At 56.0% G+C, this 23,881-nt stretch overlaps 1 protein-coding gene across 1 annotated transcript; it reads left to right on the top strand.

Annotated features, from left to right (window-relative positions):
* Positions 1–3,854: 3,854 nt before the first annotated feature.
* Positions 3,855–23,614, top strand: PBK (PDZ binding kinase). Its single transcript, XM_030468562.1, has 8 exons — positions 3,855–3,925; positions 7,144–7,232; positions 9,087–9,177; positions 10,428–10,570; positions 16,379–16,548; positions 18,517–18,646; positions 21,290–21,466; positions 23,196–23,614. The coding sequence occupies exons 2-8, from the start codon at positions 7,184–7,186 to the stop codon at positions 23,399–23,401; spliced, it is 966 nt and encodes a 321-aa protein (XP_030324422.1). The 5' UTR covers positions 3,855–3,925; positions 7,144–7,183; the 3' UTR covers positions 23,402–23,614.
* The last annotated feature ends 267 nt before the right edge of the window (positions 23,615–23,881 follow it).

Consider the following 23,881-nt stretch of genomic DNA (forward strand, 5'->3'; position numbering starts at 1 on the left):
TCCAAGGGACAGAGGAAACATGGAGAGGCCAGGGCTGAGCCCCCAGAGGTGGTGGTGTGTCAGGGTTTAACACTGCTCTGGCAGTGAAACCCAATACCAGACGTTCTCTATTAATCTCTCTCTCCTCCCTGATAAAGAAAGGAGAGAGAATAAGGGAGAGAGACTGATGGGTTGGGAGCTGAACTCCACAGCTTGAATGGAACAGTGATGATAAATAGGAAAAAAATGACTAAATCTATACAAATCTACAGGAAAATTGATCCCAGGTTCCTCCCCCTCTCCCCCAATAACTCTCCCATCCCCACTGAGGCTGCAGGGCAGCCCTGGGAAAGTCCAGGCTGGAATCCTGGGGTCAGCAGCAGTTGGGAGCTGGAGGCAGGAACACACAGATTCAGGCTGGCATGGATCAGGAGCAGAGGCAGAGGAAGGGATGGAATCCTCCCAGGATGGCAAAACAAACAGGGAGAGGGGAAGAAGGGGAAGCAGGAAGGGGTTTGACCCTGGGGATCCCTCCAGTTTCTCCTGAGTATGAGGTGTATGGGATGGAATCCTCTGTTTGGTCAGGTTTGGTCATTTATCTTGTCCCTTCCTCCCTAAGGGAGGGTTCCAGGTGGGACCTTTTTACTCCTTTCCTCCTCCCAGAGGGCCAAATGTTGCTCAGAGCTGAGCAGTTCCTTGGTTCTGCAGCCCATTCCCAGCTGTAACTATAACCATGGAGTGGGATCAGTCCCAGCAGCAGACACTGCCTGAGAAACTTGCTGTTCATTTCAGCAAGTGCAGCTCCTGACAAGAGACTGAGCTGGAGCAGGACAGGAAATCCCCTTTATCCTGGCCCCAGGACATGGTGGCACTCGGTGGTGGCACATGGGGGACCTCAAATCCCCAAATCCTCGAGGCCTTGAGGTCCAACGAGGGGTTTTGGGGTTTTTGGGCAGCCACAGCTTCCTTGGGCAACCTGGGCAACCAGTGCCTGAAGCCCAGCCCTCAGCAGGGTGTGCTGGCCACCTCACTGAGGCTGGATGCCACCAGGAGGGTCACTGATGATGGATTTGAGGGTCTTGGTCCTTCCCCTCCTCAAGGAGTGCACTGAGACCTCACCCAGCAGCAATGCCCATGTCAGGGATGACTGAACTGAAGACAAATTCACCCAAACCTCTGTTTCTGTGGCATTTTTGGCCACTCACCTGCAGATCCTGATGGTTCTTGCTGAGGTTCCTCCTCTCCAACATCAGGAGGGGCTCTCTGGGGTTGTCTCCATCCTTCAGGGAGAGCTTCAGGAAGCAACCCCCTTCTTCCTTCCCCACCTTCCTGGGATCTGAGTGAATCCTGAGGGATTCCAAAGCCTCCACCAGGCCCCGAGGTTGATGTTTTGTTGTTGTTGCAGGCACAGGGAGGATCTGGATGGACGATGTCTCCTGCAAGGGGACAGAACAGAGTCTTCTGCACTGCAGCTTCTCCAGCTGGGGCAAAACCAACTGTGGCCATGCAGAGGATGCTGGGGTCAAGTGCCTGACACCATGAGGAGGGAGGGGGGGAGATGCTGGGGACACCCCCTGACCTGGGGACCCCCCCATGGCTCTCACCTCCTGAGGTGGTTTCTTTATTATCAGAGAAATAAAAGGAGTTTTATTATTCCCTCCCTTGCTTTGAGCTGTGCTGGATGGGGGCTGGGGGGGTCAGGGGGGGCTGGGGATGGACATTCAGCTCTGCTTCAGAACCTCCTGGGTGCTGGGGGGGGACACAGAGCACCCCAAGGTGTGCCTGGACACCCCCTCCCATGAGACCACCACCACCCTTCCACATGAGGACCCCTCAGAGTTCCCCCCCAAAGGATTGGGACCCCCCCCGAGACCCCTCAAGGGCTTGAGGAACCTTGCTGCACCCCAAAGACAACTCCCATAGGCTTGGGGGTCCAACTGAGAACTCCCAAGAGCTTGGGGACCCCCTGAAAGACCCTGGGGACCCCCTCAGAGATCACCCCCAAAGGCTTGGGACCCCCCCTAAGACCCTTCAAGGGCTTGAGGAACCTTGCTGCACCCCAAAGACACCTCTCCTGGGCTTGGGGGTCCAACTGAGAACTCCTAAGAGCTTGGGGACCCCCTCAGAGATCCCCCCCAAAGGCTTGGGACCCCCCCCTGAGACCCTCAAGGGCTTGAGGAACCTTGCTGCACCCCAAAGACACCTCCCATAGGCTTGGGGGTCCAACTGAGAACTCCCAAGAGCTTGGGAACCCCCCAAAGACCCCGGGGACCCCCTCAGAGATCCCCCCCAAAGGCTTGGGACCCCCCCTAAGACCCTTCAAGGGCTTGAGGAACCTTGCTGCACCCCAAAGACACCTCCCCTGGGCTTGGGGGTCCAACTGAGAACTCCCAAGAGCTTGGGAACCCCCCAAAGACCCCAGGGACCTCCTCAGAGATCCCCCCCAAAGGCTTGGGACCCCCCCCTGAGACCCTCAAGGGCTTGAGGAACCTTGCTGCACCCCAAAGACACCTCCCATAGGCTTGGGGGTCCAACTGAGAACTCCCAAGAGCTTGGGGACCCCCTGAAAGACCCTGGGGACCCCCTCAGAGATCCCCCCCAAAGGCTTGGGACCCCCCCCTGAGACCCCTCGAGGGCTTGAGGAACCTTGCTGCACCCCAAAGACACCTCCCCTGGGTTTGGGGGTCCAACTGAGAACTCCCAAGAGCTTGGGAACCCCCCAAAGACCCCAGGGACCCTGTCAGAGATCCCCCCCAAAGGCTTGAGGAGCACCCCAGACCTTCCCCCCAACAGCTTGAGGACCCCAAAGAGTCCCCAAGGGTGTGGGGATCCCCCCTGAGACCCCCTCAAGGGTTTGGGGACCACCCCAGAGATCCCCCCAAAGCCTTGATGGCCCCAAAGAGTCCCCAGAGGTTTGAGGAACCCCCCCTGAGACCACCCCAAAAGCTTGGGGACCACCTCAGACACCTCTTCCCAACACCCCAAAGAGTCCCCAAGGGGAGGAGACCCCCTTGAGACCCCCCCCAAGAGCTTGAGGACCCCCAAAGTGTCTCCAAGGGCTTGAGGATCCACCCCAGAGACCTCCCCAATGGCTTTAGGGTCTCTATGAGTCCCCAAGGGTTTGGGAATCCCCCCCAGACTTCCCCCCCAAGGTCTTGAGGACCCCCAAAGAGTCCCCAAAGGGTTGGGGACCACTGCAGACCCCCCCTTTCCAACACCTTGAGGACCCCAGGAAGTCCCCAAGGGTTTGGGGACCCCCCAAGGGCTTGGGGACCCCCCTGAAGCCCCCTGAGGGTTTAAGGAACCCCCCTGAGGCCTCCCCCAGAGGGTTGGGGACCCCTCAGAGACTCCCCAAGGGTCTCAGGACCCCAAAGAGTCCCCAAGGATTTGGGAATCCCCCTTGAGACCCCCCCTAAAGGTCTTGAGGACCCCCAAAGACTTGGGGACCACCTCAGACCCCCCCTTTCCAGCACCTTAAAGACCCCAAGAAGTCCCCAAGGGTTTGGGGACCCCCTAAGGGTTTAAGGAACCCCCTTGAGAAGCCCCCAAAGGGCTTGCAGACCCCTGAAGAATCCCCAAGAGCTTGAGGATCCCCCTTAAGACCCCCCCAAAGGGTTTGGGGACCCCCTCAAGGTCTTGGGGACACCTCACACCCCCACACCTTGAGGACTTTCCCCCCCCCTTCAAACCTCCCCCTGAGGGCTCGGGGACCCTAATACACCCTTCAGAATCCTTCAGGAACCCTTCTTCCTTCTTACCGCCCCTTCCAGAAGTCGGGGACCCCCTGAAGACCCCCCCAAACCCCGCTTCAAACACCCCCCCCCCCCCCCGAACCTGCTTCTTGTTGCGCATCCCGAGGGGTTTTGTCCGCCCGCGGCCGCCGTAGCCGCGTTCCCGCCAGAGCGATTCAAACGGCGGCGGCGGTTGGGACCCCCCCGGGCCTGAGGTGAGAGTGGGGGGCTCTGAGACCCCCGAAATGGGATAAAAACCCCTAAAAACCCTGATAGTGACCCCCCAAACCCTGAGGTGACTCCGGGGGGGCTTCTGGATGTGTCCCCCCCACATCTGGGACCTTTCCCCCCCCACCCCAACTCTGAGGTAAGATGTGGGGGGGCTCTAATCCCCCCCAAAGAAACCTGGGATCAGCCCCCCCTCCCAAACTGGGACCCCCCCCAGCTCTGAGGTAATGTGGGGGGGCTCTGACACCCCTAAAATGGGATAAAACCCCCCCAAAACCCTAATAGTGACCCCCCCAAACCCTGAGGTGAGAGTGGGGGGCTCTGACACCCCCAAACTGGGATAAACCCCCCCAAAACCCCAATAGTGACCCCCCCGGGCCTGAGGTGAGACTGGGGGGCTCTGACACCCCCAAACTGGGACAGAACCCCCCTAAAACCCCCATAGTGACCACCCCAAACCCTGAGGTGAGAGTGGGGGGCTCTGAGACCCCTGAAATGGGATAAAACCCCCCCTAAAAACCCTGATAGTGACCCCCCCAAACTCTGAGGTGAGAGTGGGGGGCTCTGAAACCCCTGAAATGGGATAAAACCCCCCCAAAACCCCCATAGTGACCCCCCCAAACCCTGAGGTGAGACTGGGGGGCTCTGAGACCCCTGAAATGGGATAAACCCCCCTAAAACCCTAATAATGGCCCCCCCAAACCCTGAGGTGAGACTGGGGGGCTCTGACACCCCTGAAAGGGGATAAAACCCCCCCCCAAAACCCTGAGGTAATATGGGGGGGGGGGGCTCTGACACCCACAAACTGGGACAGAACCCCCCAAAACCCTGATAGTGACCCCCCCAAACCCTGAGGTGAGATGTGGGGGGGGCTCTGACACCCCTAAAATGGGACATAACCCCCCCCAAAACCCTGAGGTGAGACCTGGGGGGCTCTGACACCCCTGAAATGGGATAAAAACCCCCTAAAAACCCTGATAGTGACCCCCCCAAACCCTGAGGTGAGACCTGGGGGGCTCTGACACCCCCAAACTGGGACAGAACCCCCCTAAAACCCCCATAGTGACCCCCCCAAACCCTGAGGTGAAACTGGGGGGGCTCTGACACCCCAAAACGGACAGAACCCCCCAAAACCCCAACAATGGCCCCCCCAAACGCTGAGGTGAGAGTGGGGGGCTATGAGACCCCTAAAATGGGATAAAACCCCCCCCTAAACCCCAATAATGGCCCCCCCAAACCCTGAGGTGAGACTGGGGGGGCTCTGACACCCCCAAACTGGGATAAAACCCCCCCAAAACCCCCATAGTGACCCCCCTAAACCCTGAGGTGAGAGTGGGGGGCTCTGACACCCCTGAAATGGGATAAAAACCCCCTAAAACCCTAATAATGACCCCCCCAAACCCTGAGGTGAGACTGGGGGGGCTCTGACACCCCCAAAACTGGGACAGAACCCCCCCAAAACCCTAATAATGACCCCCCCCGGGCCTGAGGTGAGACTGGGGGGCTCTGACACCCCTAAAATGGGATAAACCCCCCCTAAAACCCTAATAATGACCCCCCCAAACCCTGAGGTAAGATGTGGGGGGCTCTGACACCCCCAAACTGGGACAGAACCCCCCCAAAACCCCGATAGTGACCCCCCCGGGCCTGAGGTGAGACTGGGGGGCTCTGACACCCCTGAAATGGGATAAAACCCCCCTAAAACCCTAATAATGACCCCCCCAAACCCTGAGGTGAGACTGGGGGGCTCTGACACCCCTAAAATGGGATAAAACCCTCCCAAAACCCCAATAATGGCCCCCCCAAACCCTGAGGTGAGAGTGGGGGGCTCTGAGACCCCTGAAATGGGATAAAAAACCCCTAAAACCCCAATAGTGACCCCCCCAAACCCTGAGGTGAGACCTGAGGGGCTCTGACACCCCCAAACTGGGATAAACCCCCCCCTAAACCCCTTTAGTGACCCCCCTGGGCCTGAGGTAAGACTGGGGGGCTCTGACACCCCTAAAATAGGCTATAACCCCCCCAAAACCCCAATAGTGACCCCCCCAAACCCTGAGGTGAGAGTGGGGGGCTATGAGACCCCTAAAATGGGATAAAACCCCCCCTAAAACCCTAATATTGACCCCCCCAAACCCTGAGGTGAGACTGGGGGGGGGCTCTGACACCCCCAAACTGGGATAAAACCCCCCTAAAACCCTAATAATGGCCCCCCCAAACCCTAAGGTGAGAGTGGGGGGCTCTGACACCCCTGAAATGGGATAAAACCCCCCTAAAACCCTAATAATGGCCCCCCCAAACCCTGAGGTGAGACTGGGGGGCTCTGACACCCCCAAACTGGGATAAAACCCCCCCCCAAAACCCCAATGGTGACCCCCCCAAACCCTGAGGTGACACCCGGGGGGGCTTCTGGATGTGTCCCCCCCCACATCTGGGACCTTTTACCCTGAGGTAAGATGTGGGGGGGCTCTAATGTCCCCTTGGCCCCCCCAAAAAACCTGGGACCAGCCCCCCCTCCCTAAACTGAGACCCCCCCCTAGCTCTGAGGTAATATGGGGGGGCTCTGACACCCCCAAACTGGGACAGAACCCCCCCAAAACCCCAGTAATGACCCCCCCCGGGGCTGAGGTGAGACTGGGGGGCTCTGACACCCCTGAAATGGGATAAAACCCCCCCCAGGACCCCAGTAGGACCCCCCCAAACCCTGAGGTAAGACCTGGGGGGCTCTGACACCCCCAAACTGGGATAAACCCCCCCTAAAACCCTGATAGTGACCCCCCCAAACCCTGAGGTGAGACCTGGGGGGCTCTGACACCCCCAAACTGGGACCCCCAAAGCGTCCTCTGCCCCCCTTCCACCCCCCCAAACTGAGACCCCCACCCCCAGAGACCCAAACTGGGTCCTCTCCTGCCTCCCCCTCCCCCCTTTCCCTCTTTCTGGGACCCCCCAGAGGTGGGATCAGGGTCTCCCCCCCCTCCCAATTTGGGGTTCCCCCCCCACCTGGGACCCTCAGTCCCACCCCAGCTGGGGGGGCTTCTCCTGGGGCCAACCTGGGCGATATTCCCCCCTCACCCCCCACTTCAGAGCAGCCCCCAGCCCCACTTTGGGGTTCATTCCCCCCCCCAGGCCCCAAACCAGCCCCAGATGGATGCAAATTCAGTCATTTATAGCCTTTAATTTCTTTTTTTTCCCTGGGGGGGCTCTGCACTCTCTGCTCTCAGGTGCAGGGAGCTGGAAGTCTGGCACTGATGGAACCCTTCAGGTCCCCCAAGAACCCCATCTCCAGGGACAAACCTGGTGAGATGTCCTCAGCCCAGGGGGGACCCAGAGGGGCTGGGAGGGAACCAGAGGCTCTGCTGGGGGGGTTGGGGGGTGTCACATCCTGCTTCCCCCCCTCCTCCAGGGCACTGACACAGAACCATGGAATGGGTCTGATTGGAAAAGCCCTTGGAGATCATGGAGTCCAATCCCCACCCCATGTCCCTCATCCCCACACCCCCTGAAGCCCCTCCAGGCATGATGGGGACTCCAGCCCTGCCCTGGGCAGCCTGGGCCAGGCCCTGACAACCCTTTCCAGGCAGAAATTCTTCCCCAGCTCCAACCTAAACCTCCCCTGGCACAACTTGAGGTGTGCCAAAAGTTCCTCTTGTCCCATCCCTTCTTCCTTGGGAGCAGAGCCCGACCCCCCCTGGCTCCAACCTCCTCTCAGGGGCTTGCAGAGAGCCACAAGGTCTCCCCTCAGCCTCCTCTGCTCCAGGATCAGCACCCACAGCTCCCTCAGATGCTCCTCACAACTTCTCCACACCCTTCTCCATCTTCTCCAGCCCCTTCTCCATCTTCTCCAGCCCCTTCCATGTTCTCCAGAATCTCCTTCTTACTCTCCAGACCTTCTCTCTATTCTCCTGACCCTTCTCCATTTTTCCCATCCTCTTCTCCATCTTCTCCAAACCCTTTTCCTTGTTCTCCAGACCTCCTCCATCTTCTCCACACCCTTCTTACTCTTCAGACCCTTCATCTTCTCCACACCCTTCTCCTTGTTCTCTATCCCCTTCTCCATGTTCTCCAGACCTTTCTCCTTGTTCTTCAGACCTTCTCCATCTTCTCCAGACCCTTCTCCATTTTCCCCAGCCCCTTCTCCATCTTCTCCAGACCCTCCTTCTTCTCCAGACCCCTTTCCATCTTCTCCACACCCTTCATCTTCTCCAGACCCTTCTTGTTCTCCAGACCTTCTCCATGTTCTCTATACCCTTCCCCATCTTCTCCAGACCCTTCTCCATTTTTCCCAGACCCTTCTCCATCTTCTCCATCCCCTCCTTCTTACTCTCCAGAACCTTCTCCATCTTCTCCAGACCTTTCATCTTCTCCAGACCCTTCTCCATTTTCCCCAGCCCCTTCTCCATCTTCTCCAGACCCTCCTTGTTCTCCAGACCCTTCATCTTCTCCAGACCCTTCTCCATGTTCTCTATCCCCTTCTCTATCTTCTCCAGACCCTTCATCTTCTCCATCTTCTCCAGAACCTCCTCCATCTTCTCCAGACCCTTCTCCATTTCTCCCAGCCCCTTCTCCATCTTCTCCACTCTTCTTGTTCTCCAGACCTTCTCCATGTTCTCTGTAGCCTTCCCCATCTTCTCCAGACCCTTCTCCATATTCTTCAGACCTTCTCCATGTTCTTCAGACCTTCTCCATCTTCTCCAGACCTCCTCCATCTTCTCCACACACTGCTCCATTTTTCCCAGCCCCTTCTCCATCTTCTCCATCCCCTCCTTATTACTCTCCAGAACCTTCTCCATCTTCTCCAGACCCTCCTTGTTCTCCAGACCCCTTTCCATCTTCTCCACACCCTTCATCTTCTCCAGACCCTTCTCCATGTTCTTCAGACCTTCTCCATGTTCTCTAGAACTTCTCCATCTTCTCCAGACCCTTCTCCATGTTCTTCAGACCTTCTCCATGTTCTCTATCCCCTTCTCCATCTTCTCCAGACCCTTCTCCCTTTTTCCCAGCCCCTTCTCCATCTTCTCCAGCCCCTTCCCCACCTCCCTTGCCCTGAGTGGCCAAGCCAAACCCAAACCATGTGCAGCTTCCCTGAAGCTGGAGGTGTGGAGCTGCTCCCCAGGGCTCTCACAGGCTCCCTCTCTCTCTCCTCCCCTGCAGATGGAGCTCCTGTCCCTGTCACCATCCCAGCCTCTCCCTTCATGCAGAAGCTGGGATATGGCACTGGGGTCAATGTCTACCTGATGAGGAGGTGAGTGAGGGACCTGCCAGGGCTCAGCACTGAGAGAGGAGGGAGAGGGAAGAAGAGAGAGAGATGGGTTGGGAACTGAACTCCACAGCTTGAATGGAGCAGTGATGATAAATAGGTAAAAAAAGACTAAATCTATACAAATCTACAGGAGAATTGATCCCAGGTTCCTCCCCTTTCCCCCAATAACTCTCCCATCCCCACTGAGGCTGCAGGGCAGCCCTGGGACAGTCCAGGCTGGAATCCTGGGGTCAGCAGCAGTTGGGAGCTGGAGGCAGGAACACACAGATTCAGGCTGGCATGGATCAGGAGCAGAGGCAGAGGAAGGGATGGAATCCTCCCAGGATGCCAAAGCAAAGAGGGAGAGGGGAAGAAGGGGAAGCAGGAAGGGGTTTGAGCCTGGGGATCCCTCCAGTTTCTCCTGAGTATGAGGTGTATGGGATGGAATCCTCTGTTTGGTCAAGTTTGGTCATTTATCTTGTCCCTTCCTCCCTAAGGGAGGGTTCCAGGTGGGACCTTTTTACTCCTTTTCTCCTCCCAGAGGGCCAAATGTTGCTCAGAGCTGAGCAGTTCCTTGGTTCTGCAGCCCATTCCCAGGTGTAACTATAACCATGGAGTGGGATCAGTCCCAGCAGCAGACACTGCCTGAGAAACTTGCTGTTCATTTCAGCAAGTGCAGCTCCTGACAAGAGACTGAGCTGGAAGCAAAAGGACAGGACAGAAAATCCCCTTTATCCTGCCCCAAACCAGGACAGGGACCTTCAGGTGGGAGGTGCTGCTCAGGAATAGGGTTCTGCTGCTTTATTCTTCTTCTTTCCTCTCTAAAATAATGGATGGGGTGGAAAGTGATGGAGCTGGGAGCCTGTGCTGCCCTCCCCCACCTTCTGCTGCTGCCTCCAACCCCTCAGGCTGGGGGGAGAGGGAGAGCTGGAAGGGTTTCCAGCTGTCCCCAGCGTGTTGGAGCCCCATGGATTTGGGAAAAAACCCCTCAGGCTTTTCCTGGCCTGGAACTGAGACATTTGGGGTCTTGGTTCTGCTGCCTTCCTCCCTCAGCATCCCCTCCTCCACCTGAGGGATGCAGAGCTGATCCCAAACCTCTGGAGGATTCAAAAAAGGAATTAAAAAACCTTTAAAATCAGAGAGAACAGGACCCATGTGGGGGGTGAGGATCCCTCTGCACCTCTGTGATGGATTCCTACAGCTGAAAGGCAGAACCTCCCCTCAGAGGTTCTCAGGCAGTGCTTTCCCCTCAGGTCTCCCCGGGGGCTCTCTCATTCCCCTTGGGCTGTGAAGAAAATTAATTCCAAATGCACCAGCAGCCAGCAGAGCATCTACCAGCAGAGACTGAATGAAGAAGCCAAGATCCTGAAGGATCTCCAGCACCCCAACATCGTGGGTAAGTGTCCAGCCCTGGAGCTGCTGGGAGGGCTGGAGCAGCTCTGCTCTGGAGCCAGGCTGAGAGAGTTGGGGGTGTTGAGGCTGGAGAAGAGAAGGCTGCACCGGGGAGACCTTAGAGCACCTTCCAGTGCCTGAAGGGGCTCCAGGAAAGCTGGGGAGGGACTTGGGACAAGGGCCTGGAGGGATGGGAGCCTGCGAGGGGGAAGGGTTTGCAGCTGGGAGAGGGGAGATGGAGAGGAGATCTTGGGCAGGGAGGGAGGGAGGGAGAAATGGTTTGGTTGGACTTGGTGATCTCCAAGGTCCTTTCCAGCCATGAGCATTCTGTGATTCTCAGGTGTGGGACATGGGTTAGTGGTGGCCTGGAATAAGGTGATGTCCTGGCTGGGCTGGAGTGGGCTAGGAGAAGGGGGAAGGGTTTGGAGCTGGGAGAGGGGAGCTGGGGATGAGATGTGAGGGAGGAATTGCTTGGGGTGAGGGTGCTGAGCCCCTGGTTGCCCAGGTTGCCCAAGGAAGCTGTGGCTGCCCCATCCCTGGCAGTGTCTCAGCCCAGGTTGGATGGGGCTTGGAGCACCCTGGGCTGGGGGAGGGGTCCCTGACCATGGCAGGGGTGGAATTAGGTGACCTTTAGGGTCCCTTCCCACCCAAACCCCTCTGGGATCTCCTGGCTCTGGGATCCCCTGGCTGTATGGCAGCTGCTGGAAGGGCTGATGCTCCCCCAGGCTCTGGGACCCCACATCCCTGTTCCTCCCCCCTCCACTCAAAGCCTTTTTAGCCCCAAATAGGGGGTTTTTAGCCCCAGATTCAGGGTTCCCATTCTTTTATTCCTGCTCAGGTTTGGGAGGGGCTGAAGGTCCCTTCCCCCCCAGCCCAGGCAGGGATTCCAGATGAGGCTGCTCAGAGCCCCATCCAAGCCAGGCCTTTAAAACCTTGGGGGTCCCTTCTGCCCCCCAGCCCAGGCCATGAGCCCCTGCAGCTCCTCTTGCTCTGGGTGATGGGGACCTGGCAGTTCTCCTGGGCTGCAGGGACAGCACTGCTGGTGGCAGAAGCCACCTCGGAGGTGTTTGGTGGCCCTGGTGAGGTGGTGGCAGTCAGGGGGAGGTGGTCTCTGGGGGAGTTACCCCCCAGCAGCAGCTCTGGGAGCTGAGAGGTGCCCCTGGTGCCTTCCTGGGGTGGTTCTGGAGAAGGCAGCAGAGAGCTCAGGGCTGTGCTGACCCCCCAGCTTCACCTGATGGGCTGAGGGAAGGGAGAGAGCAGAGCAGAACCTGAAGGGATGGATGGGCAGCACCTCCTGTCAGGTCCCACCTTGGTGACATCTCTGTGAGGGACAATGGAGGCTCTGTCACCTGGGGCTGGGTGGCAGGAGTGCTTGGAGCAGCTGCTTCAGGGGGGGTTGATTTCTGCTCTTATCTCCCCTGACATCTCCCCAGCAGGCAGTGGCTTTGTTTGCTTTTCATTGCTTTGTTGTTTTGTTTTTTCTTTGGGTTCTTCTGCTGGGTGGGGACACCTGGGTGGTGGTGGCAGTGCCACCTCAGAGCTCTGTTTGTGTCCCCCAAGTGGCAGGGGCTGAAGGGTGAGGATGGTTTCAGCCTCTCACAGTGCAAACATCTCAAGGCATTTATTTGCTGTCAATTATTTCCAGGAGACTTCTGCTGCTCCCTGGCCACTTCCCACCCTTCCTGAAGTGTCCTCACTGACAGGGAAGGGACAGAAATCAGTGTCAGTGTTTGTGTTGGAACCCCAGAGTGGTTTGGGTTGGGTTGGGTTGGGTTGGGTTGGGTTGAGTTGGGTTGAGTTGGGTTGGGAGGGACCCTGAAGCCCCATCCCTGCCCCCTCCCCATACTCTGCTTCTTCCTAAGTGTCCCCAAGGAGTGTCCCCAGGGCAGCAGAAGGAATGTCCCCTGCTGGACAAAGCCTGGAGGAATCCACCAGCAGCTCCAGGGCTCTCCAGGAGGAGCTCAGCCATGGGGCAGGATCCCACCCTGGGCTCATTCCCCAACAGTTTCTGGCTCCCTGGGGGATGGGTGGCACCTCCTGGGCTTGGCCCCAAAGGACACCCCATGGCAGCCACCCAGCTGCCTCCATCCCAACGGGTATTCCCTGGAAAAGAACTGGGAAAACACCCTTCCTGGGGCCAATCCTGCCGTGGGGAGAGGGGTGGAAGAGCTGTGTCCTTCCAGCCCCTCCTTCCTCTTGGCTTCCCCCTGGGATTGGGAATGATGCTCTTTGTCTGGCAGCAAAACCCAGGGGAGCTCAGCCCTCAGCTGGATCCTATTGGATCCCCAGGGAAGAACCAGGGACTGGGAAGGGCTTCAGGAATGCTCCATCCAGCCTGGATGAGGCCTTGGGGCTGCAGGTCCAGGATCTTCCCCCTCCACAGCTCTGCCTTCCCACCCCAACACCCCTTTCCCTGACATTCCCTGAGCCCTGACCCCTGATCCCTGCCCCCTCCCCATGCTCTGCTTCCTCCTTCCTCAGGCAGCACAACCCCAGCCTGGGGATCACCAGCTCTGTCCTGCTGCTTTCCTGCTCTTCTCCTGCAGGATGACCCCAAAACCCCCCCTGGCCCCCCCAGACCCCTCCAAAACCATTGCTGAGGAGCTGACAGGGAGTGAGACCTTACCTGTGCCACCACCTCTGTCCCCCTTCTCTCCCTTGGGGCCTCGGTCACCTGGAAAACAAAGAGGATGGGGCAGCAGTGGGGCTAAAATCTCATTGTTCTTTAACCATTCTTACCCATTCTTTACCCATTCCTAACCATTTTTATCTGTTCTTATCTATTCTTTATCCATTCTTATCCATTCTTTATCCATTCTTTAATCATTCCTCTCCATTTTTATCTATTCTTTATGCATTCTTAACCATTCTTAACCATTTTTAATCATTCTTTAACCACATTTAACCATTCTTAACCATTCTTTAATCATCCTTATCCATTCTTTAACCATTCTTTAACCATCCTTAACCATTTTTATCTATTCTTTATCCATTCCCTAACCATTCTTAACAATCCTTAACCATTCCTAACCATTCTTTAACCATTCTTTACCCATTCTTAACCATTTTTATCTATTCTTTATCCATTCTTACCCGTTCTTTAACAATCCTTAACTATTCTTTATCCATTCTTAACCCTTCTTTAACCATTCTTTAATCATTCCTCTCCATTTTTATCTATTCTTTATGCATTCTTAACCATTTTTAATCATTCTTTAACCACATTTAACCATTCTTAACCCATTCTTATCCATCCTTAACCATTCTTTAATCATCCTTATCCATTCTTTAACCATTCTTTAACCATCCTTAACCATTTTTATCTATTCTTTATCCATTCCTTAACCATTCTTAACAATCCTTAACCATTCCTAACCATTCTTTAACCATCCTTAACCATTCTTATCCATTCTTTAACCATTCTTATCCATCCTTAACCATTCTTTAAGCATCCTGAACCATTCTTAATCATTCTTATCTATTCCTAACCATTTTTAACCATCCTTAACCATTCTTTAACCATTCTTTAACCATTCTTTACCCATTCTTAACCATTTTTATCTATTCTTTATCCATTCTTTAACCATCCTTAACAATCCTTAACCATTTTTAACCATTCTTTAGCCACCCTGAACCATTCTTAACCATTCTTACCTATTCCTAACCATCCTGAACCATTCTTTAACCATCCTTAACCATTCTTCTTTTGAACCATCCCGTGTCTGCAGCTCCTGGAGAGCTCCCCCTGCCTGGGAGGGAAACTGAGGCACAGAGCAGTACCTGCCCTGTCAGCCCCTGTCCCAGAGGAGATGGGACTCAGCTTCCCACTGCTCCAGCTGAGGATGGGGAACCCCCCCCAGCTCCTCCTGGGGGGCCATCCCATAGCAAAGGGAGATCCCTGAACCATCCCACCCACTCTGTGACCCCCCCAGACCTGAGCAGGAGCTGAGCAGGAATAAAGGAATGGGAACCTTGAAGCAGAGGCTAAAAATAAAAACCTCACAACTATTTGGGGCTAAAAAGGCTTTGATTGCAGGGGGGGGGCACAGGGATGTGGGGTCCCAGAGCCTGGGGGAGCATCAGCCCTTCCAGCAGCTGCCATACAACCAGGGGATCCCAGAGCCAGGGGATCCCAGAGCCAGGGGATCCCAGAGGGGTTTGAGGGAAAGGACCCTAAAGGTCCTGACCAACTTCAGAGCTGAGGAAGGGACTGGGCCCTACATGAAGTCATCAGAATCATTCCCATCCTGCAGGAAGAAAAATCAGGATCAGGACGTGTGGGGAAAGGGGAGGAGGAGGAGGCACTTGGCAGTTTTGTTTTTTTTTCCTGGTTTCCTGACATTTTGGGCCAAACCTGGTGGAATCCGCCCAACCCCAGCCCTGGGGGCAGGGTGGTTGCTGTCACCTGGGGGGAAGCTGGGATGGCAGCAGCAGCTTGGTGGGACCATCCCTGCCTCAGAGCCTGAGGGGATTTCCACCTGGGAAACCAGGCTGGATCTGCCTGGCTTTGCCCTTCCTCCAGCTCCATAATTCATGGAAGCTCAGACTGGTTTGGGTGGGAAGGGACCCTAAAGGTCACCTAATTCCACCCCTGCCATGGTCAGGGCCCCCTCCCCCAGCCCAGGGGGCTCCAAGCCCCATCCAACCTGGGCTGAGACACTGCCAGGGATGGGGCAGCCACAGCTTCCTTGGGCAACCTGGGCAACCAGGGTCTCAGCACCCTCACCCCAAGCAATTCCTCCCTCACATCTCATCCCCAGCTCCCCTCTCCCAGCTCCAAACCCTTCCCCCTTCTCCTAGCCCACTCCAGCCCAGCCAGGACATCACCTTATTCCAGGCCACCACTAACCCATGTCCCACACCTGAGAATCACAGAATGCTCATGGCTGGAAAGGACCTTGGAGATCACCAAGTCCAACCAAACCATTTCTCCCTCCCTCCCTCCCTGCCCAAGATCTCCTCTCCATCTCCCCTCTCCCAGCTGCAAACCCTTCCCCCTCGCAGGCTCCCATCCCTCCAGGCCCTTGTCCCAAGTCCCTCCCCAGCTTTCCAGATTCCCAGCTGGAACCTTTTCCCCTCATCCCACCACCACTTGCAGCTCAGTTAAAGCTCTCCCCTGGCAGGGACCCCTCCAGCCTGTGGGTGGCTTTTTAATTTGCACACAGGCCATTAAGATGCTAATGAGATGCTAATGAAGTGAATCCCATTAGGGTTTTCTACCTGGTGCCCAAGGCTGGAACCCAGGGAAGTGGGGAGCATTCCTTTCCTCCCCTCTGCCCTGCAGGCCTGGCTCAGGAACAGGTTCTTGAAAACCTGGGATGTGTTTTCTTCCAATTGTGACTTCTTTGTCTCTATTTGGAAGTTTTTTCTGTAATTAGGAATTTTTTCTCTAATTGGGACCTCTTTTTTCCAATTAGGATATTGTTGGGTTTTTTTCCCCAGTTGGGATGTGTTGTTCTCTAATTCTTCCCATTTCACCCCAAGCCTTATTTTTCTTCTCCCTGTTTCTTTTCTCCTCCTTGAAGTGACTTTTTTCCCCCAAAATGGGTGCTTTTCTTCTCCAAAAAATGTTATTTCTTTCAGCTAACACCTGAGAGCACAGGGCAGAAACCTGACCTGAGAAGCAGCCCTGGAGGGGGCACCTCCTTTACCTCAACAAGTTTTGTGCCCTCACAGCTCTCACCCTGCACATTCCTGTGGCTTCACCCCCCCAGGGAAATCCAGGTTCCCTCCAGAAGGAGAACTGGACTGGAATGCTGCTTCTTTCAGCTTTTTATTGTTTTTTAACCAATTTCTATATTTTTTTTCCAAGGTTATCGTGCGTTCACCGAGGCCAACGATGGGAGCATGTGCCTGGCCATGGAGTATGGGGGGGAAAAATCCCTCACTGACCTGATTGAAGAGAGAAGTGCCAAGAAGTTGGGTCCCTTCCCTGCTGCCACAATCTTCAAAGTGGCTTTGAGCATGGCCAGGGGGCTGAAGGTGGGTGGGAGCTCAGCAGGGGCTGTGCCAGGAGGGAGAGGCTGAGCCAAGGAATTTGCTGTGGGAGAGCAGGGTGGGGAGGGCAGCTGGAAAGGGGGTGGTTTGTAGAGGTCTTGGGGGGGTTGATTTGAGCAGGGGAAGGAGGCTCAGGAAGCTGAAGAGGAGCCAGCAGTGTGCCCAGGTGGCCAAGAAGGCCAATGGCATCCTGGGCTGTGTCAGGAACAGCGTGGCCAGCAGGTCCAGGGAAGGGATTCTGCCCCTGTGCTCAGCCCTGGGGAGGCCACAGCTTGAGTCCTGTGTCCAGTTCTGGGCCCCTCAGCTCAGGAAGGAGATTGAGGTGCTGGAGCAGGTCCAGAGAAGAGCAAGGAGGCTGTGAAGGGATCCAGCAGAATTGCTGTGAGGAAGGGCTGAGGGAGCTGGGGGTGTTGAGGCTGGAGAAGAGGAGGCTCAGGGGAGACCTCATCACTCTCTGCAACTCCCTGAAAGGAGGTTGGAGCCAGGGGGGGGTTGGGCTCTTTTCCCAGGCAACTCTCAGCAAGACAAGAGGGCAGGGTCTCAAGTTGTGCCAGGGGAGGTTTAGGTTGGAGATGAGAAAGAATTTCTTTCTGGAGAGGGTGATCAGGCATTGGAATGGGCTGCCCAGGGAAGTAGTGGATTCTCCGTGTCTGGAGATCTTTCCAAAGAGCCTGGATGTGGCACTGAGTGCCATGGGCTGGGAACCACGGGGGGAGTGGATCAAGGGTTGGACTTGATGAGCTCTGAGCTCCCTTCCAACCCAGCCAATTCTGGGATTCTATGAATCAGGTGGATGAGATTGAAGTAAGAGAATCACAGGGCAATATTGGTTGGAAAAGACCTTTTTGGTCATCACATCAAATCCTTCCCCAGCACCCCACCCCATGTCCCTCATCCCCACATCCCCAGGGCTTTCTCTGAAACCCCTCCAGGCATGATGGGGACTCCAGCCCTGCCCTGGGCAGCCTGGGCCAGGCCCTGACAACCCTTTCCAGGCAGAAATTCTTCCCCAGCTCCAACCTAAACCTCCCCTGGCACAACTTGAGGTGTGCCCAAAGTTCCTCTTGTCCCAGTCACAATTCCTCCTGTACCTCCTGTGGCAGAGCTGCAGCAGCCACAGCCCTGAGGCTGCAGCTGGGAGAGAACTTTAGGAAATGGTGAAACTGCCCAGGAGCAGCTGAGGGAGCTGTGGGGGAACTGAGCCTGGAGCAAAGGATGAGAAGGAGATGGAGGGGCTGGAGAGTGTCCAGAGAAGGGAATGGAGCTGGGGAAGGGGCTGGAGAAGGTGGAGAAGGGGATGGAGAGTAAGGAGGAGGGGATGGAGAACGTGGAGAAGGGGATGGAGAAGTTGTGAGGAGCATCTGAGGGAGCTGTGGGTGCTGATCCTGGAGCAGAGGAGGCTGAGGGGAGACCTTGTGGCTCTCTGGAAGCCCCTGAGAGGAGGTTGGAGCCAGGGGGGGTCGGGCTCTGCTCCCAAGGAAGAAGGGATGGGACAAGAGGAACTTTTGGCACACCTCAAGTTGTGCCAGGGGAGGTTTAGGTTGGAGCTGGGGAAGAATTTCTGCCTGGAAAGGGTTGTCAGGGCCTGGCCCAGGCTGCCCAGGGCAGGGCTGGAGTCCCCATCATGCCTGGAGGGGTTTCAGAGCAACCCCTGGGGATGTGGGGATGAGGGACATGGGGCAGGGGTGCTGGGGAAGGGTTGGACTCCATGACCTCAAGGTCTCCAAGCAAAAGGTCCCTGTGAGTCTGTCCCTGTCCCTGCAGCACTCAGCACAAAACAACCATCAGCCTCCCAGAGCACTCAAACTGCCCTGGGTGGGGGTTCCAGGTGGGTTTTGAGCCATCCTGGGGGTTTTAAAGCTCAATTTGTTTAATGTTGAGGAGCTGGTGCTTTGTTCTCCCAATCCTCCTGCAGCCCCAGCAGGTTTAACCCCTTCTCTCTCTGCCTCTCAGTACCTGCACAATGACAAGAAGCTGCTCCATGGAGACATCAAATCCTCCAACGTGGTGGTGAAAGGTGACTTTGAAGCCATCAAGATCTGTGATGTGGGAGTGTCCCTGCCCCTGGATGAGAACATGACAGGTAGCTGGGGCTGGAACACGTGGTGGTCCCCTGCTCAAAGATCTCTGAAAGATCCAGCTTTAAGTTTTCCAAGATCTCTGAGGTCTCCCTGGTGGCTTTCCATGCTGGGACGTTGGGTGCTGTGGGCAGGAGTGGGGTTTGACAGGGTGTCAGGGTATAACACTGCCCTGGCAGTGAAACCCAATACCAGGAGCTGTCTGTTCATCCCCCTCCCTGAGAAAGAAAGGAGAGAGAATAAGGGAGAGAGACTGATGGGTTGGGAACTGAACTACACAGCTTGAATGGAACAGTGATGATAAATAGGAAAAAAATGACTAAATCTATACAAATCTACAGGAAAATTGATCCCAGGTTCCTCCCCCTTTCCCCCAATAACTCTCCCATCCCCACTGAGGCTGCAGGGCAGCCCTGGGAAAGTCCAGGCTGGAATCCTGGGGTCAGCAGCAGTTGGGAGCTGGAGGCAGGAACACACAGATTCAGGCTGGCATGGATCAGGAGCAGAGGCAGAGGAAGGGATGGAATCCTCCCAGGATGGCAAAACAAAGAGGGAGAGGGGAAGAAGGGGAAGCAGGAAGGGGTTTGAGCCTGGGGATCCCTCCAATTTCTCCTGAGTATGAGGTGTATGGGATGGAATCCTCTGTTTGGTCAAGTTTGGTCATTTATCTTGTCCCTTCCTCCCTAAGGGAGGGTTCCAGGTGGGACCTTTTTACTCCTTTTCTCCTTCCAGAGGGCCAAATGTTGCTCAGAGCTGAGCAGTTCCTTGGTTCTGCAGCCCATTCCCAGCTGTAACTATAACCATGGAGTGGGATCAGTCCCAGCAGCAGACACTGCCTGAGAAACTTGCTGTTCATTTCAGCAAGTGCAGCTCCTGACAAGAGACTGAGCTGGAAGCAAAAGGACAGGACAGAAAATCCCCTTTATCCTGCCCCAAACCAGGACATGGTGGGTGCTGGATCAGGCCCTGCTTCAGGAGATGCTCTTGCCAGGGTGTTACGTCCCCAGCTCTTCCTCTCAGGGCTGGGAGGAAGCAGGAACCCAGCAGGAATGGTGTGAAGGCCTCAGGCAAATGAGAAGCAGATGCTTCATGGTGGGGTTGCTTGGCTGTGAGCAGCAGGAATGTGTGCTGGGATTCATCACAGGAAGGTTTTCTTCTCTGCTGCTTGACACAGGGTCTGCCACAGCCTCACAAGTTGCTCTGTGACAGTTTTTTAGGAGCTGTTGCTCCCTTTTGTAAGGAGAGAGCTGCAGGCATTGCCCCAGCATTCATCTTGGGCTTGAAACCTCAGGGTTTGGGGTCAGGGCCCAGCTCTGAGTTGGGTTTGGCTCCTCCTGTGGGTCCCTGGCACCCATCAACAACTGTGCTGGGTCTCCATCCCTGCTGCAGCTGAGGGTGAAACAGCAACCCAGAAGTGTTGGGGGGGTTTTGGGGTGACAGGCTGGGATCTGGGAAAGGATCTTGAGCAGCCAAGATGTGCTGAGCACCCAGGAATTCCCTAGGGAGAGAGGGAATGTGGCACTCTGTGACTGGAGAGGGGTCTGAGGTTTCATGGAATAGTTTGGGTGGGAAGGGACCCTAAAGGTCACCTAATCCCAACCCCTGCCATGGTCAGGGACCCCTCCCCCAGCCCAGGGTGCTCCAAGCCCCATCCAACCTGGGCTGAGACACTGCCAGGGATGGGGCAGCCACAGCTTCCTTGGGCAACCTGGGCAACCAGGGGCTCAGCACCCTCACCCCAAGCAATTCCTCCCTCACATCTCATCCCCATCTCCCCTCTCCCAGCTCCAAACCCTTCCCCCTTCTCCTAGCCCACTCCAGCCCAGCCAGGACATCACCTTATTCCAGGCCACCACTAACCCATGTCCCACACCTGAGAATCACAGAATGCTCATGGCTGGAAAGGACCTTGGAGATCACCAAGTCCAACCAAACCATTTCTCCCTCCCTCTCTCCCTCCCTGCCCAAGATCTCCTCTCCATCTCCCCTCTCCCAGCTGCAAACCCTTCCCCCTCGCAGGCTCCCATCCCTCCAGGCCCTTGTCCCAAGTCCCTCCCCAGCTTTCCTGGAGCCCCTTCAGGCACTGGAAGGTGCTCTAAGGTCTCCCCGGTGCAGCCTTCTCTTCTCCAGCCTCAACACCCCCAACTCTCAAATTCAAGAATTTCTCCCCCATCTCCAACCTCACTCTCCCCTCTTCCAGTTTTAACCCCTTTCCCTTGTCCTCTCCCTACCCCCCATGTCCAAAGCCCTCCCCCAGCTTTCTTGGAGCCCCTTCAGATATTGGAAGGTTGCTCTGAGCTCACCTGGGAGCCTCCTCTTCTCCAGGCTGAACAACCCCAATCCCTCAGCCTGGCTTCCCAGGGAGGTGCTCAGCCCTCTGAGCATTTGAGTGGCTCTGCTCTGGACACCTTCCAGGAGCTCTGTGTCCTTCTGGGGTTGGGGACTCCAGAACTGGACACACAACTCCAGGTGGGATGGAACTGCCTCAACCCCCCTGGTCTGAATCGCTGCCTCCAGGTGATCAGAAACATGGATGGGGGAAAAAAAAAATGGGATTTGGGGCTCTGGAAGCTCCTGGAGCAGAGCTGAGGTAACCAGGAGGTTGAGCTGCAGCCTCCCCCCCCCCTGAGCTGTCCCTTCCCTTGCAGTCAGTGACCCGGAGCTGTGCTACATCGGTACCGAACCCTGGAAGCCCAAGGAGGCCCTGGAGGACTCGGGGGTGATCACTGACAAGGCTGACATCTTTGCTTTTGGGCTGACTCTCTGGGAAATGATGACTCTGTCCGTGCCTCACCTCAGCCTGGGGGAGGACTCAGGTGATGAAGGTTTGTGTCTCCGTGGTGTTGGGCAGAAACTTCTCCTCTAAATCCTTCCCCTCTCCCTCCTGGCAAGGTTTGGGGTTTGGAGCAGGTCGAGGGGAACCTCCCCCAAAGTGCTGGGTGTCCCCTGGGTGCCTCTTGGCAGAGAGCTGGGGTTGGTGCAGGGAGCTGGGCTGCTTTCAGCTCCCTTCAGCTTTTTAATGAGGAGATGATAAATGATGGCAACACATCCTGGTGACCCCCGAGTGCTCCAGCTGCTGCACAGCTGCAGAGAGCTGCTCCAAATCCAGCTGCTCCTCCAGATTCCTGCCAGGAAGCTTCAGGAGGGTTTGAAAGATGTCCCCAAAGCCTGACTGCTGCTCCCCACCACAGCCCCAGCTCCATCCCACAGCTCCAGGGCAATCTTGGAGCCATTTGCCAGGCTGTAGCTGGGTGCTGGGTGCTGCTCGGATCCCACCTGGCAAACAGGAGCTGAGAGGGGTGCTAGGAGTGGGACAGAGGAATATTGGGGGCAGCTGAGCCTTGGGGAAAAGGAGAGGGAAGGGAGCAGGGCTGGGGTGATGGTTTCATACTGAAAGGTTGGTGCAGTAGGGTGGGTGTTGGGCTCTGCTCCCAAGGAACAAGGGATGGGACAAGAGAGGAGGTCTGGAGAAGGGTGTGGAGAAGTTGTGAGGAGCTTCTGAGGGAGCTGTGGGTGCTGATCCTGGAGCAAAGGACCCTGCAAGAGGGTCTGGAGCACAAGTCTGGGCAGGAGAAGCTTGAGGGAGCTGGGGGTTCAGCTTGGAGCAAAGGAGCAGAAGGAGATGGAGGGGATGGAGTGCATCCAGAGAAGGGCAACAGAGAAGGGTCTGGAGAGTAAGGAGAGTAAGGTCTGGGGAAGATGGAGATGGGGCTGGAGAGTAAGGAGAAAGGTCTGGAGAACACGGAGAGGAGTCTGGAGAACAGGGAGAAGGTCTGGAGAGTAAGAAGGAGATTCTGGAGAACACGGAGGGAAGGGGCTGGAGAGTAAGGAGGGGGTTCTGGAGAAGATGGAGAAGGGTGTGGAGAAGTTGTGAGGAGCATCTGAGGGAGCTGTGGGTGCTGATCCTGGAGCAGAGGAGGCTGAGGGGAGACCTTGTGGCTCTCTGCAAGCCCCTGAGAGGAGGTTGGAGCCAGGGGGGGTCGGGCTCTGCTCCCAAGGAAGAAGGGATGGGACAAGAGGAACTTTTGGCACACCTCAAGTTGTGCCAGGGGAGGTTTAGGTTGGAGCTGGGGAAGAATTTCTGCCTGGAAAGGGTTGTCAGGGCCTGGCCCAGGCTGCCCAGGGCAGGGCTGGAGTCCCCATCATGCCTGGAGGGGTTTCAGAGCAAGCCCTGGGGATGTGGGGATGAGGGACATGGGGCAGGGCTGGGGGAAGGGTTGGACTCCATGATCCTCAAGGTCTTTTCCAACCCAAATAATTTGGTGATGCTAAAAGGGGAGACTCAGCCTGGACAGAGGGAAGGAATTGTTCCCACTGAGGGTGCTGAGCCCCAGGTGTCCCAGAGAGGTGGGAGATGCCCCATCCCTGGGACCATCCCAGGAGAGGTTGGATGGGGCTCTGAGTGACCTCTGGGTGAAGATGTCCCTGCAGAAGCAGATGACCTCAAGAGGTCTCTTCCCACCCAAAAACCAAAGAGGAGCAAATCCCTATGATCCAAAGGCCCCAACCACCTCCCACCACCCTTCCCACCCCTTTTTTCTCCCTTTTTTCCAGATGAATCCTTTGATGAAGACTGCTTTGATGAAGATGCCTACTATGCAGCCTTGGGAACCCGTCCAGCCCTCAACATGGAGGAACTGGACCCATCCTACCAGCTCCTGATTGACCTTTTCTGTGTCTGCACCAACGAGGACCCCAAGAAACGTCCCTCAGCTGCATCCATCCTGGAGACCTTGGAGGAATCTCTGTCCCAGGAGTAAAACCTCTCGAGATCCCTCAGAGGGGGAGCTCCTGGTGAGGGATCTCAGGGTTTGAATTGGGAGGTCAGACCTGCTCTGTGCCCTTCCAACTGAGCCTGAGCCCCTACAGATCTCACTCCTGCTTTAGGGACACTTGGCTCTGGCTCAGTTCTAGAGCCACCTCCTGCACTTGTGCAATGGTTGTGGTTGTAGTTGGGAAAACCCTTTGGATCCCCTCACCCTTTTTTTTTTTGGGGGGGGGGGGAGATGTTGAAAATAAATAGTTTGGGGTTTTAATCTGGGGCTGCAAAGTTTTCTTCTCTTGGGGTGTGGTCTCCTTAGGGCAGGGATTGGTGTTCCCAGCAAACAGGAGGGCATCACCAAGGTGGAGGAGCAGCACCTGGAAGGTTTTTCTCACCCCAAAAGGTTGTTACCATGGCAGAAGTCAAGAAAACAAACCCAAAACATTCTCTTGGGATGTGTTTTCTTCAATAAAACCCT

This window comes from Calypte anna, unplaced genomic scaffold (assembly GCF_003957555.1).
Source record: "Calypte anna isolate BGI_N300 unplaced genomic scaffold, bCalAnn1_v1.p scaffold_162_arrow_ctg1, whole genome shotgun sequence".
Taxonomy (NCBI): Eukaryota; Metazoa; Chordata; class Aves; order Apodiformes; family Trochilidae; genus Calypte; species Calypte anna.

Coding starts and splice junctions, on each gene's coding strand:
- PBK (XM_030468562.1), top strand. CDS start 7,184: ATGGAACCCTTCAGGTCCCCCAAGAACCCCATCTCCAGGGACAAACCT. Junction 16,549..18,516: donor GCATGGCCAGGGGGCTGAAG/GTGGGTGGGAGC, acceptor TCTGCCTCTCAG/TACCTGCACAATGACAAGAA. Junction 21,467..23,195: donor GGAGGACTCAGGTGATGAAG/GTTTGTGTCTCC, acceptor CCTTTTTTCCAG/ATGAATCCTTTGATGAAGAC.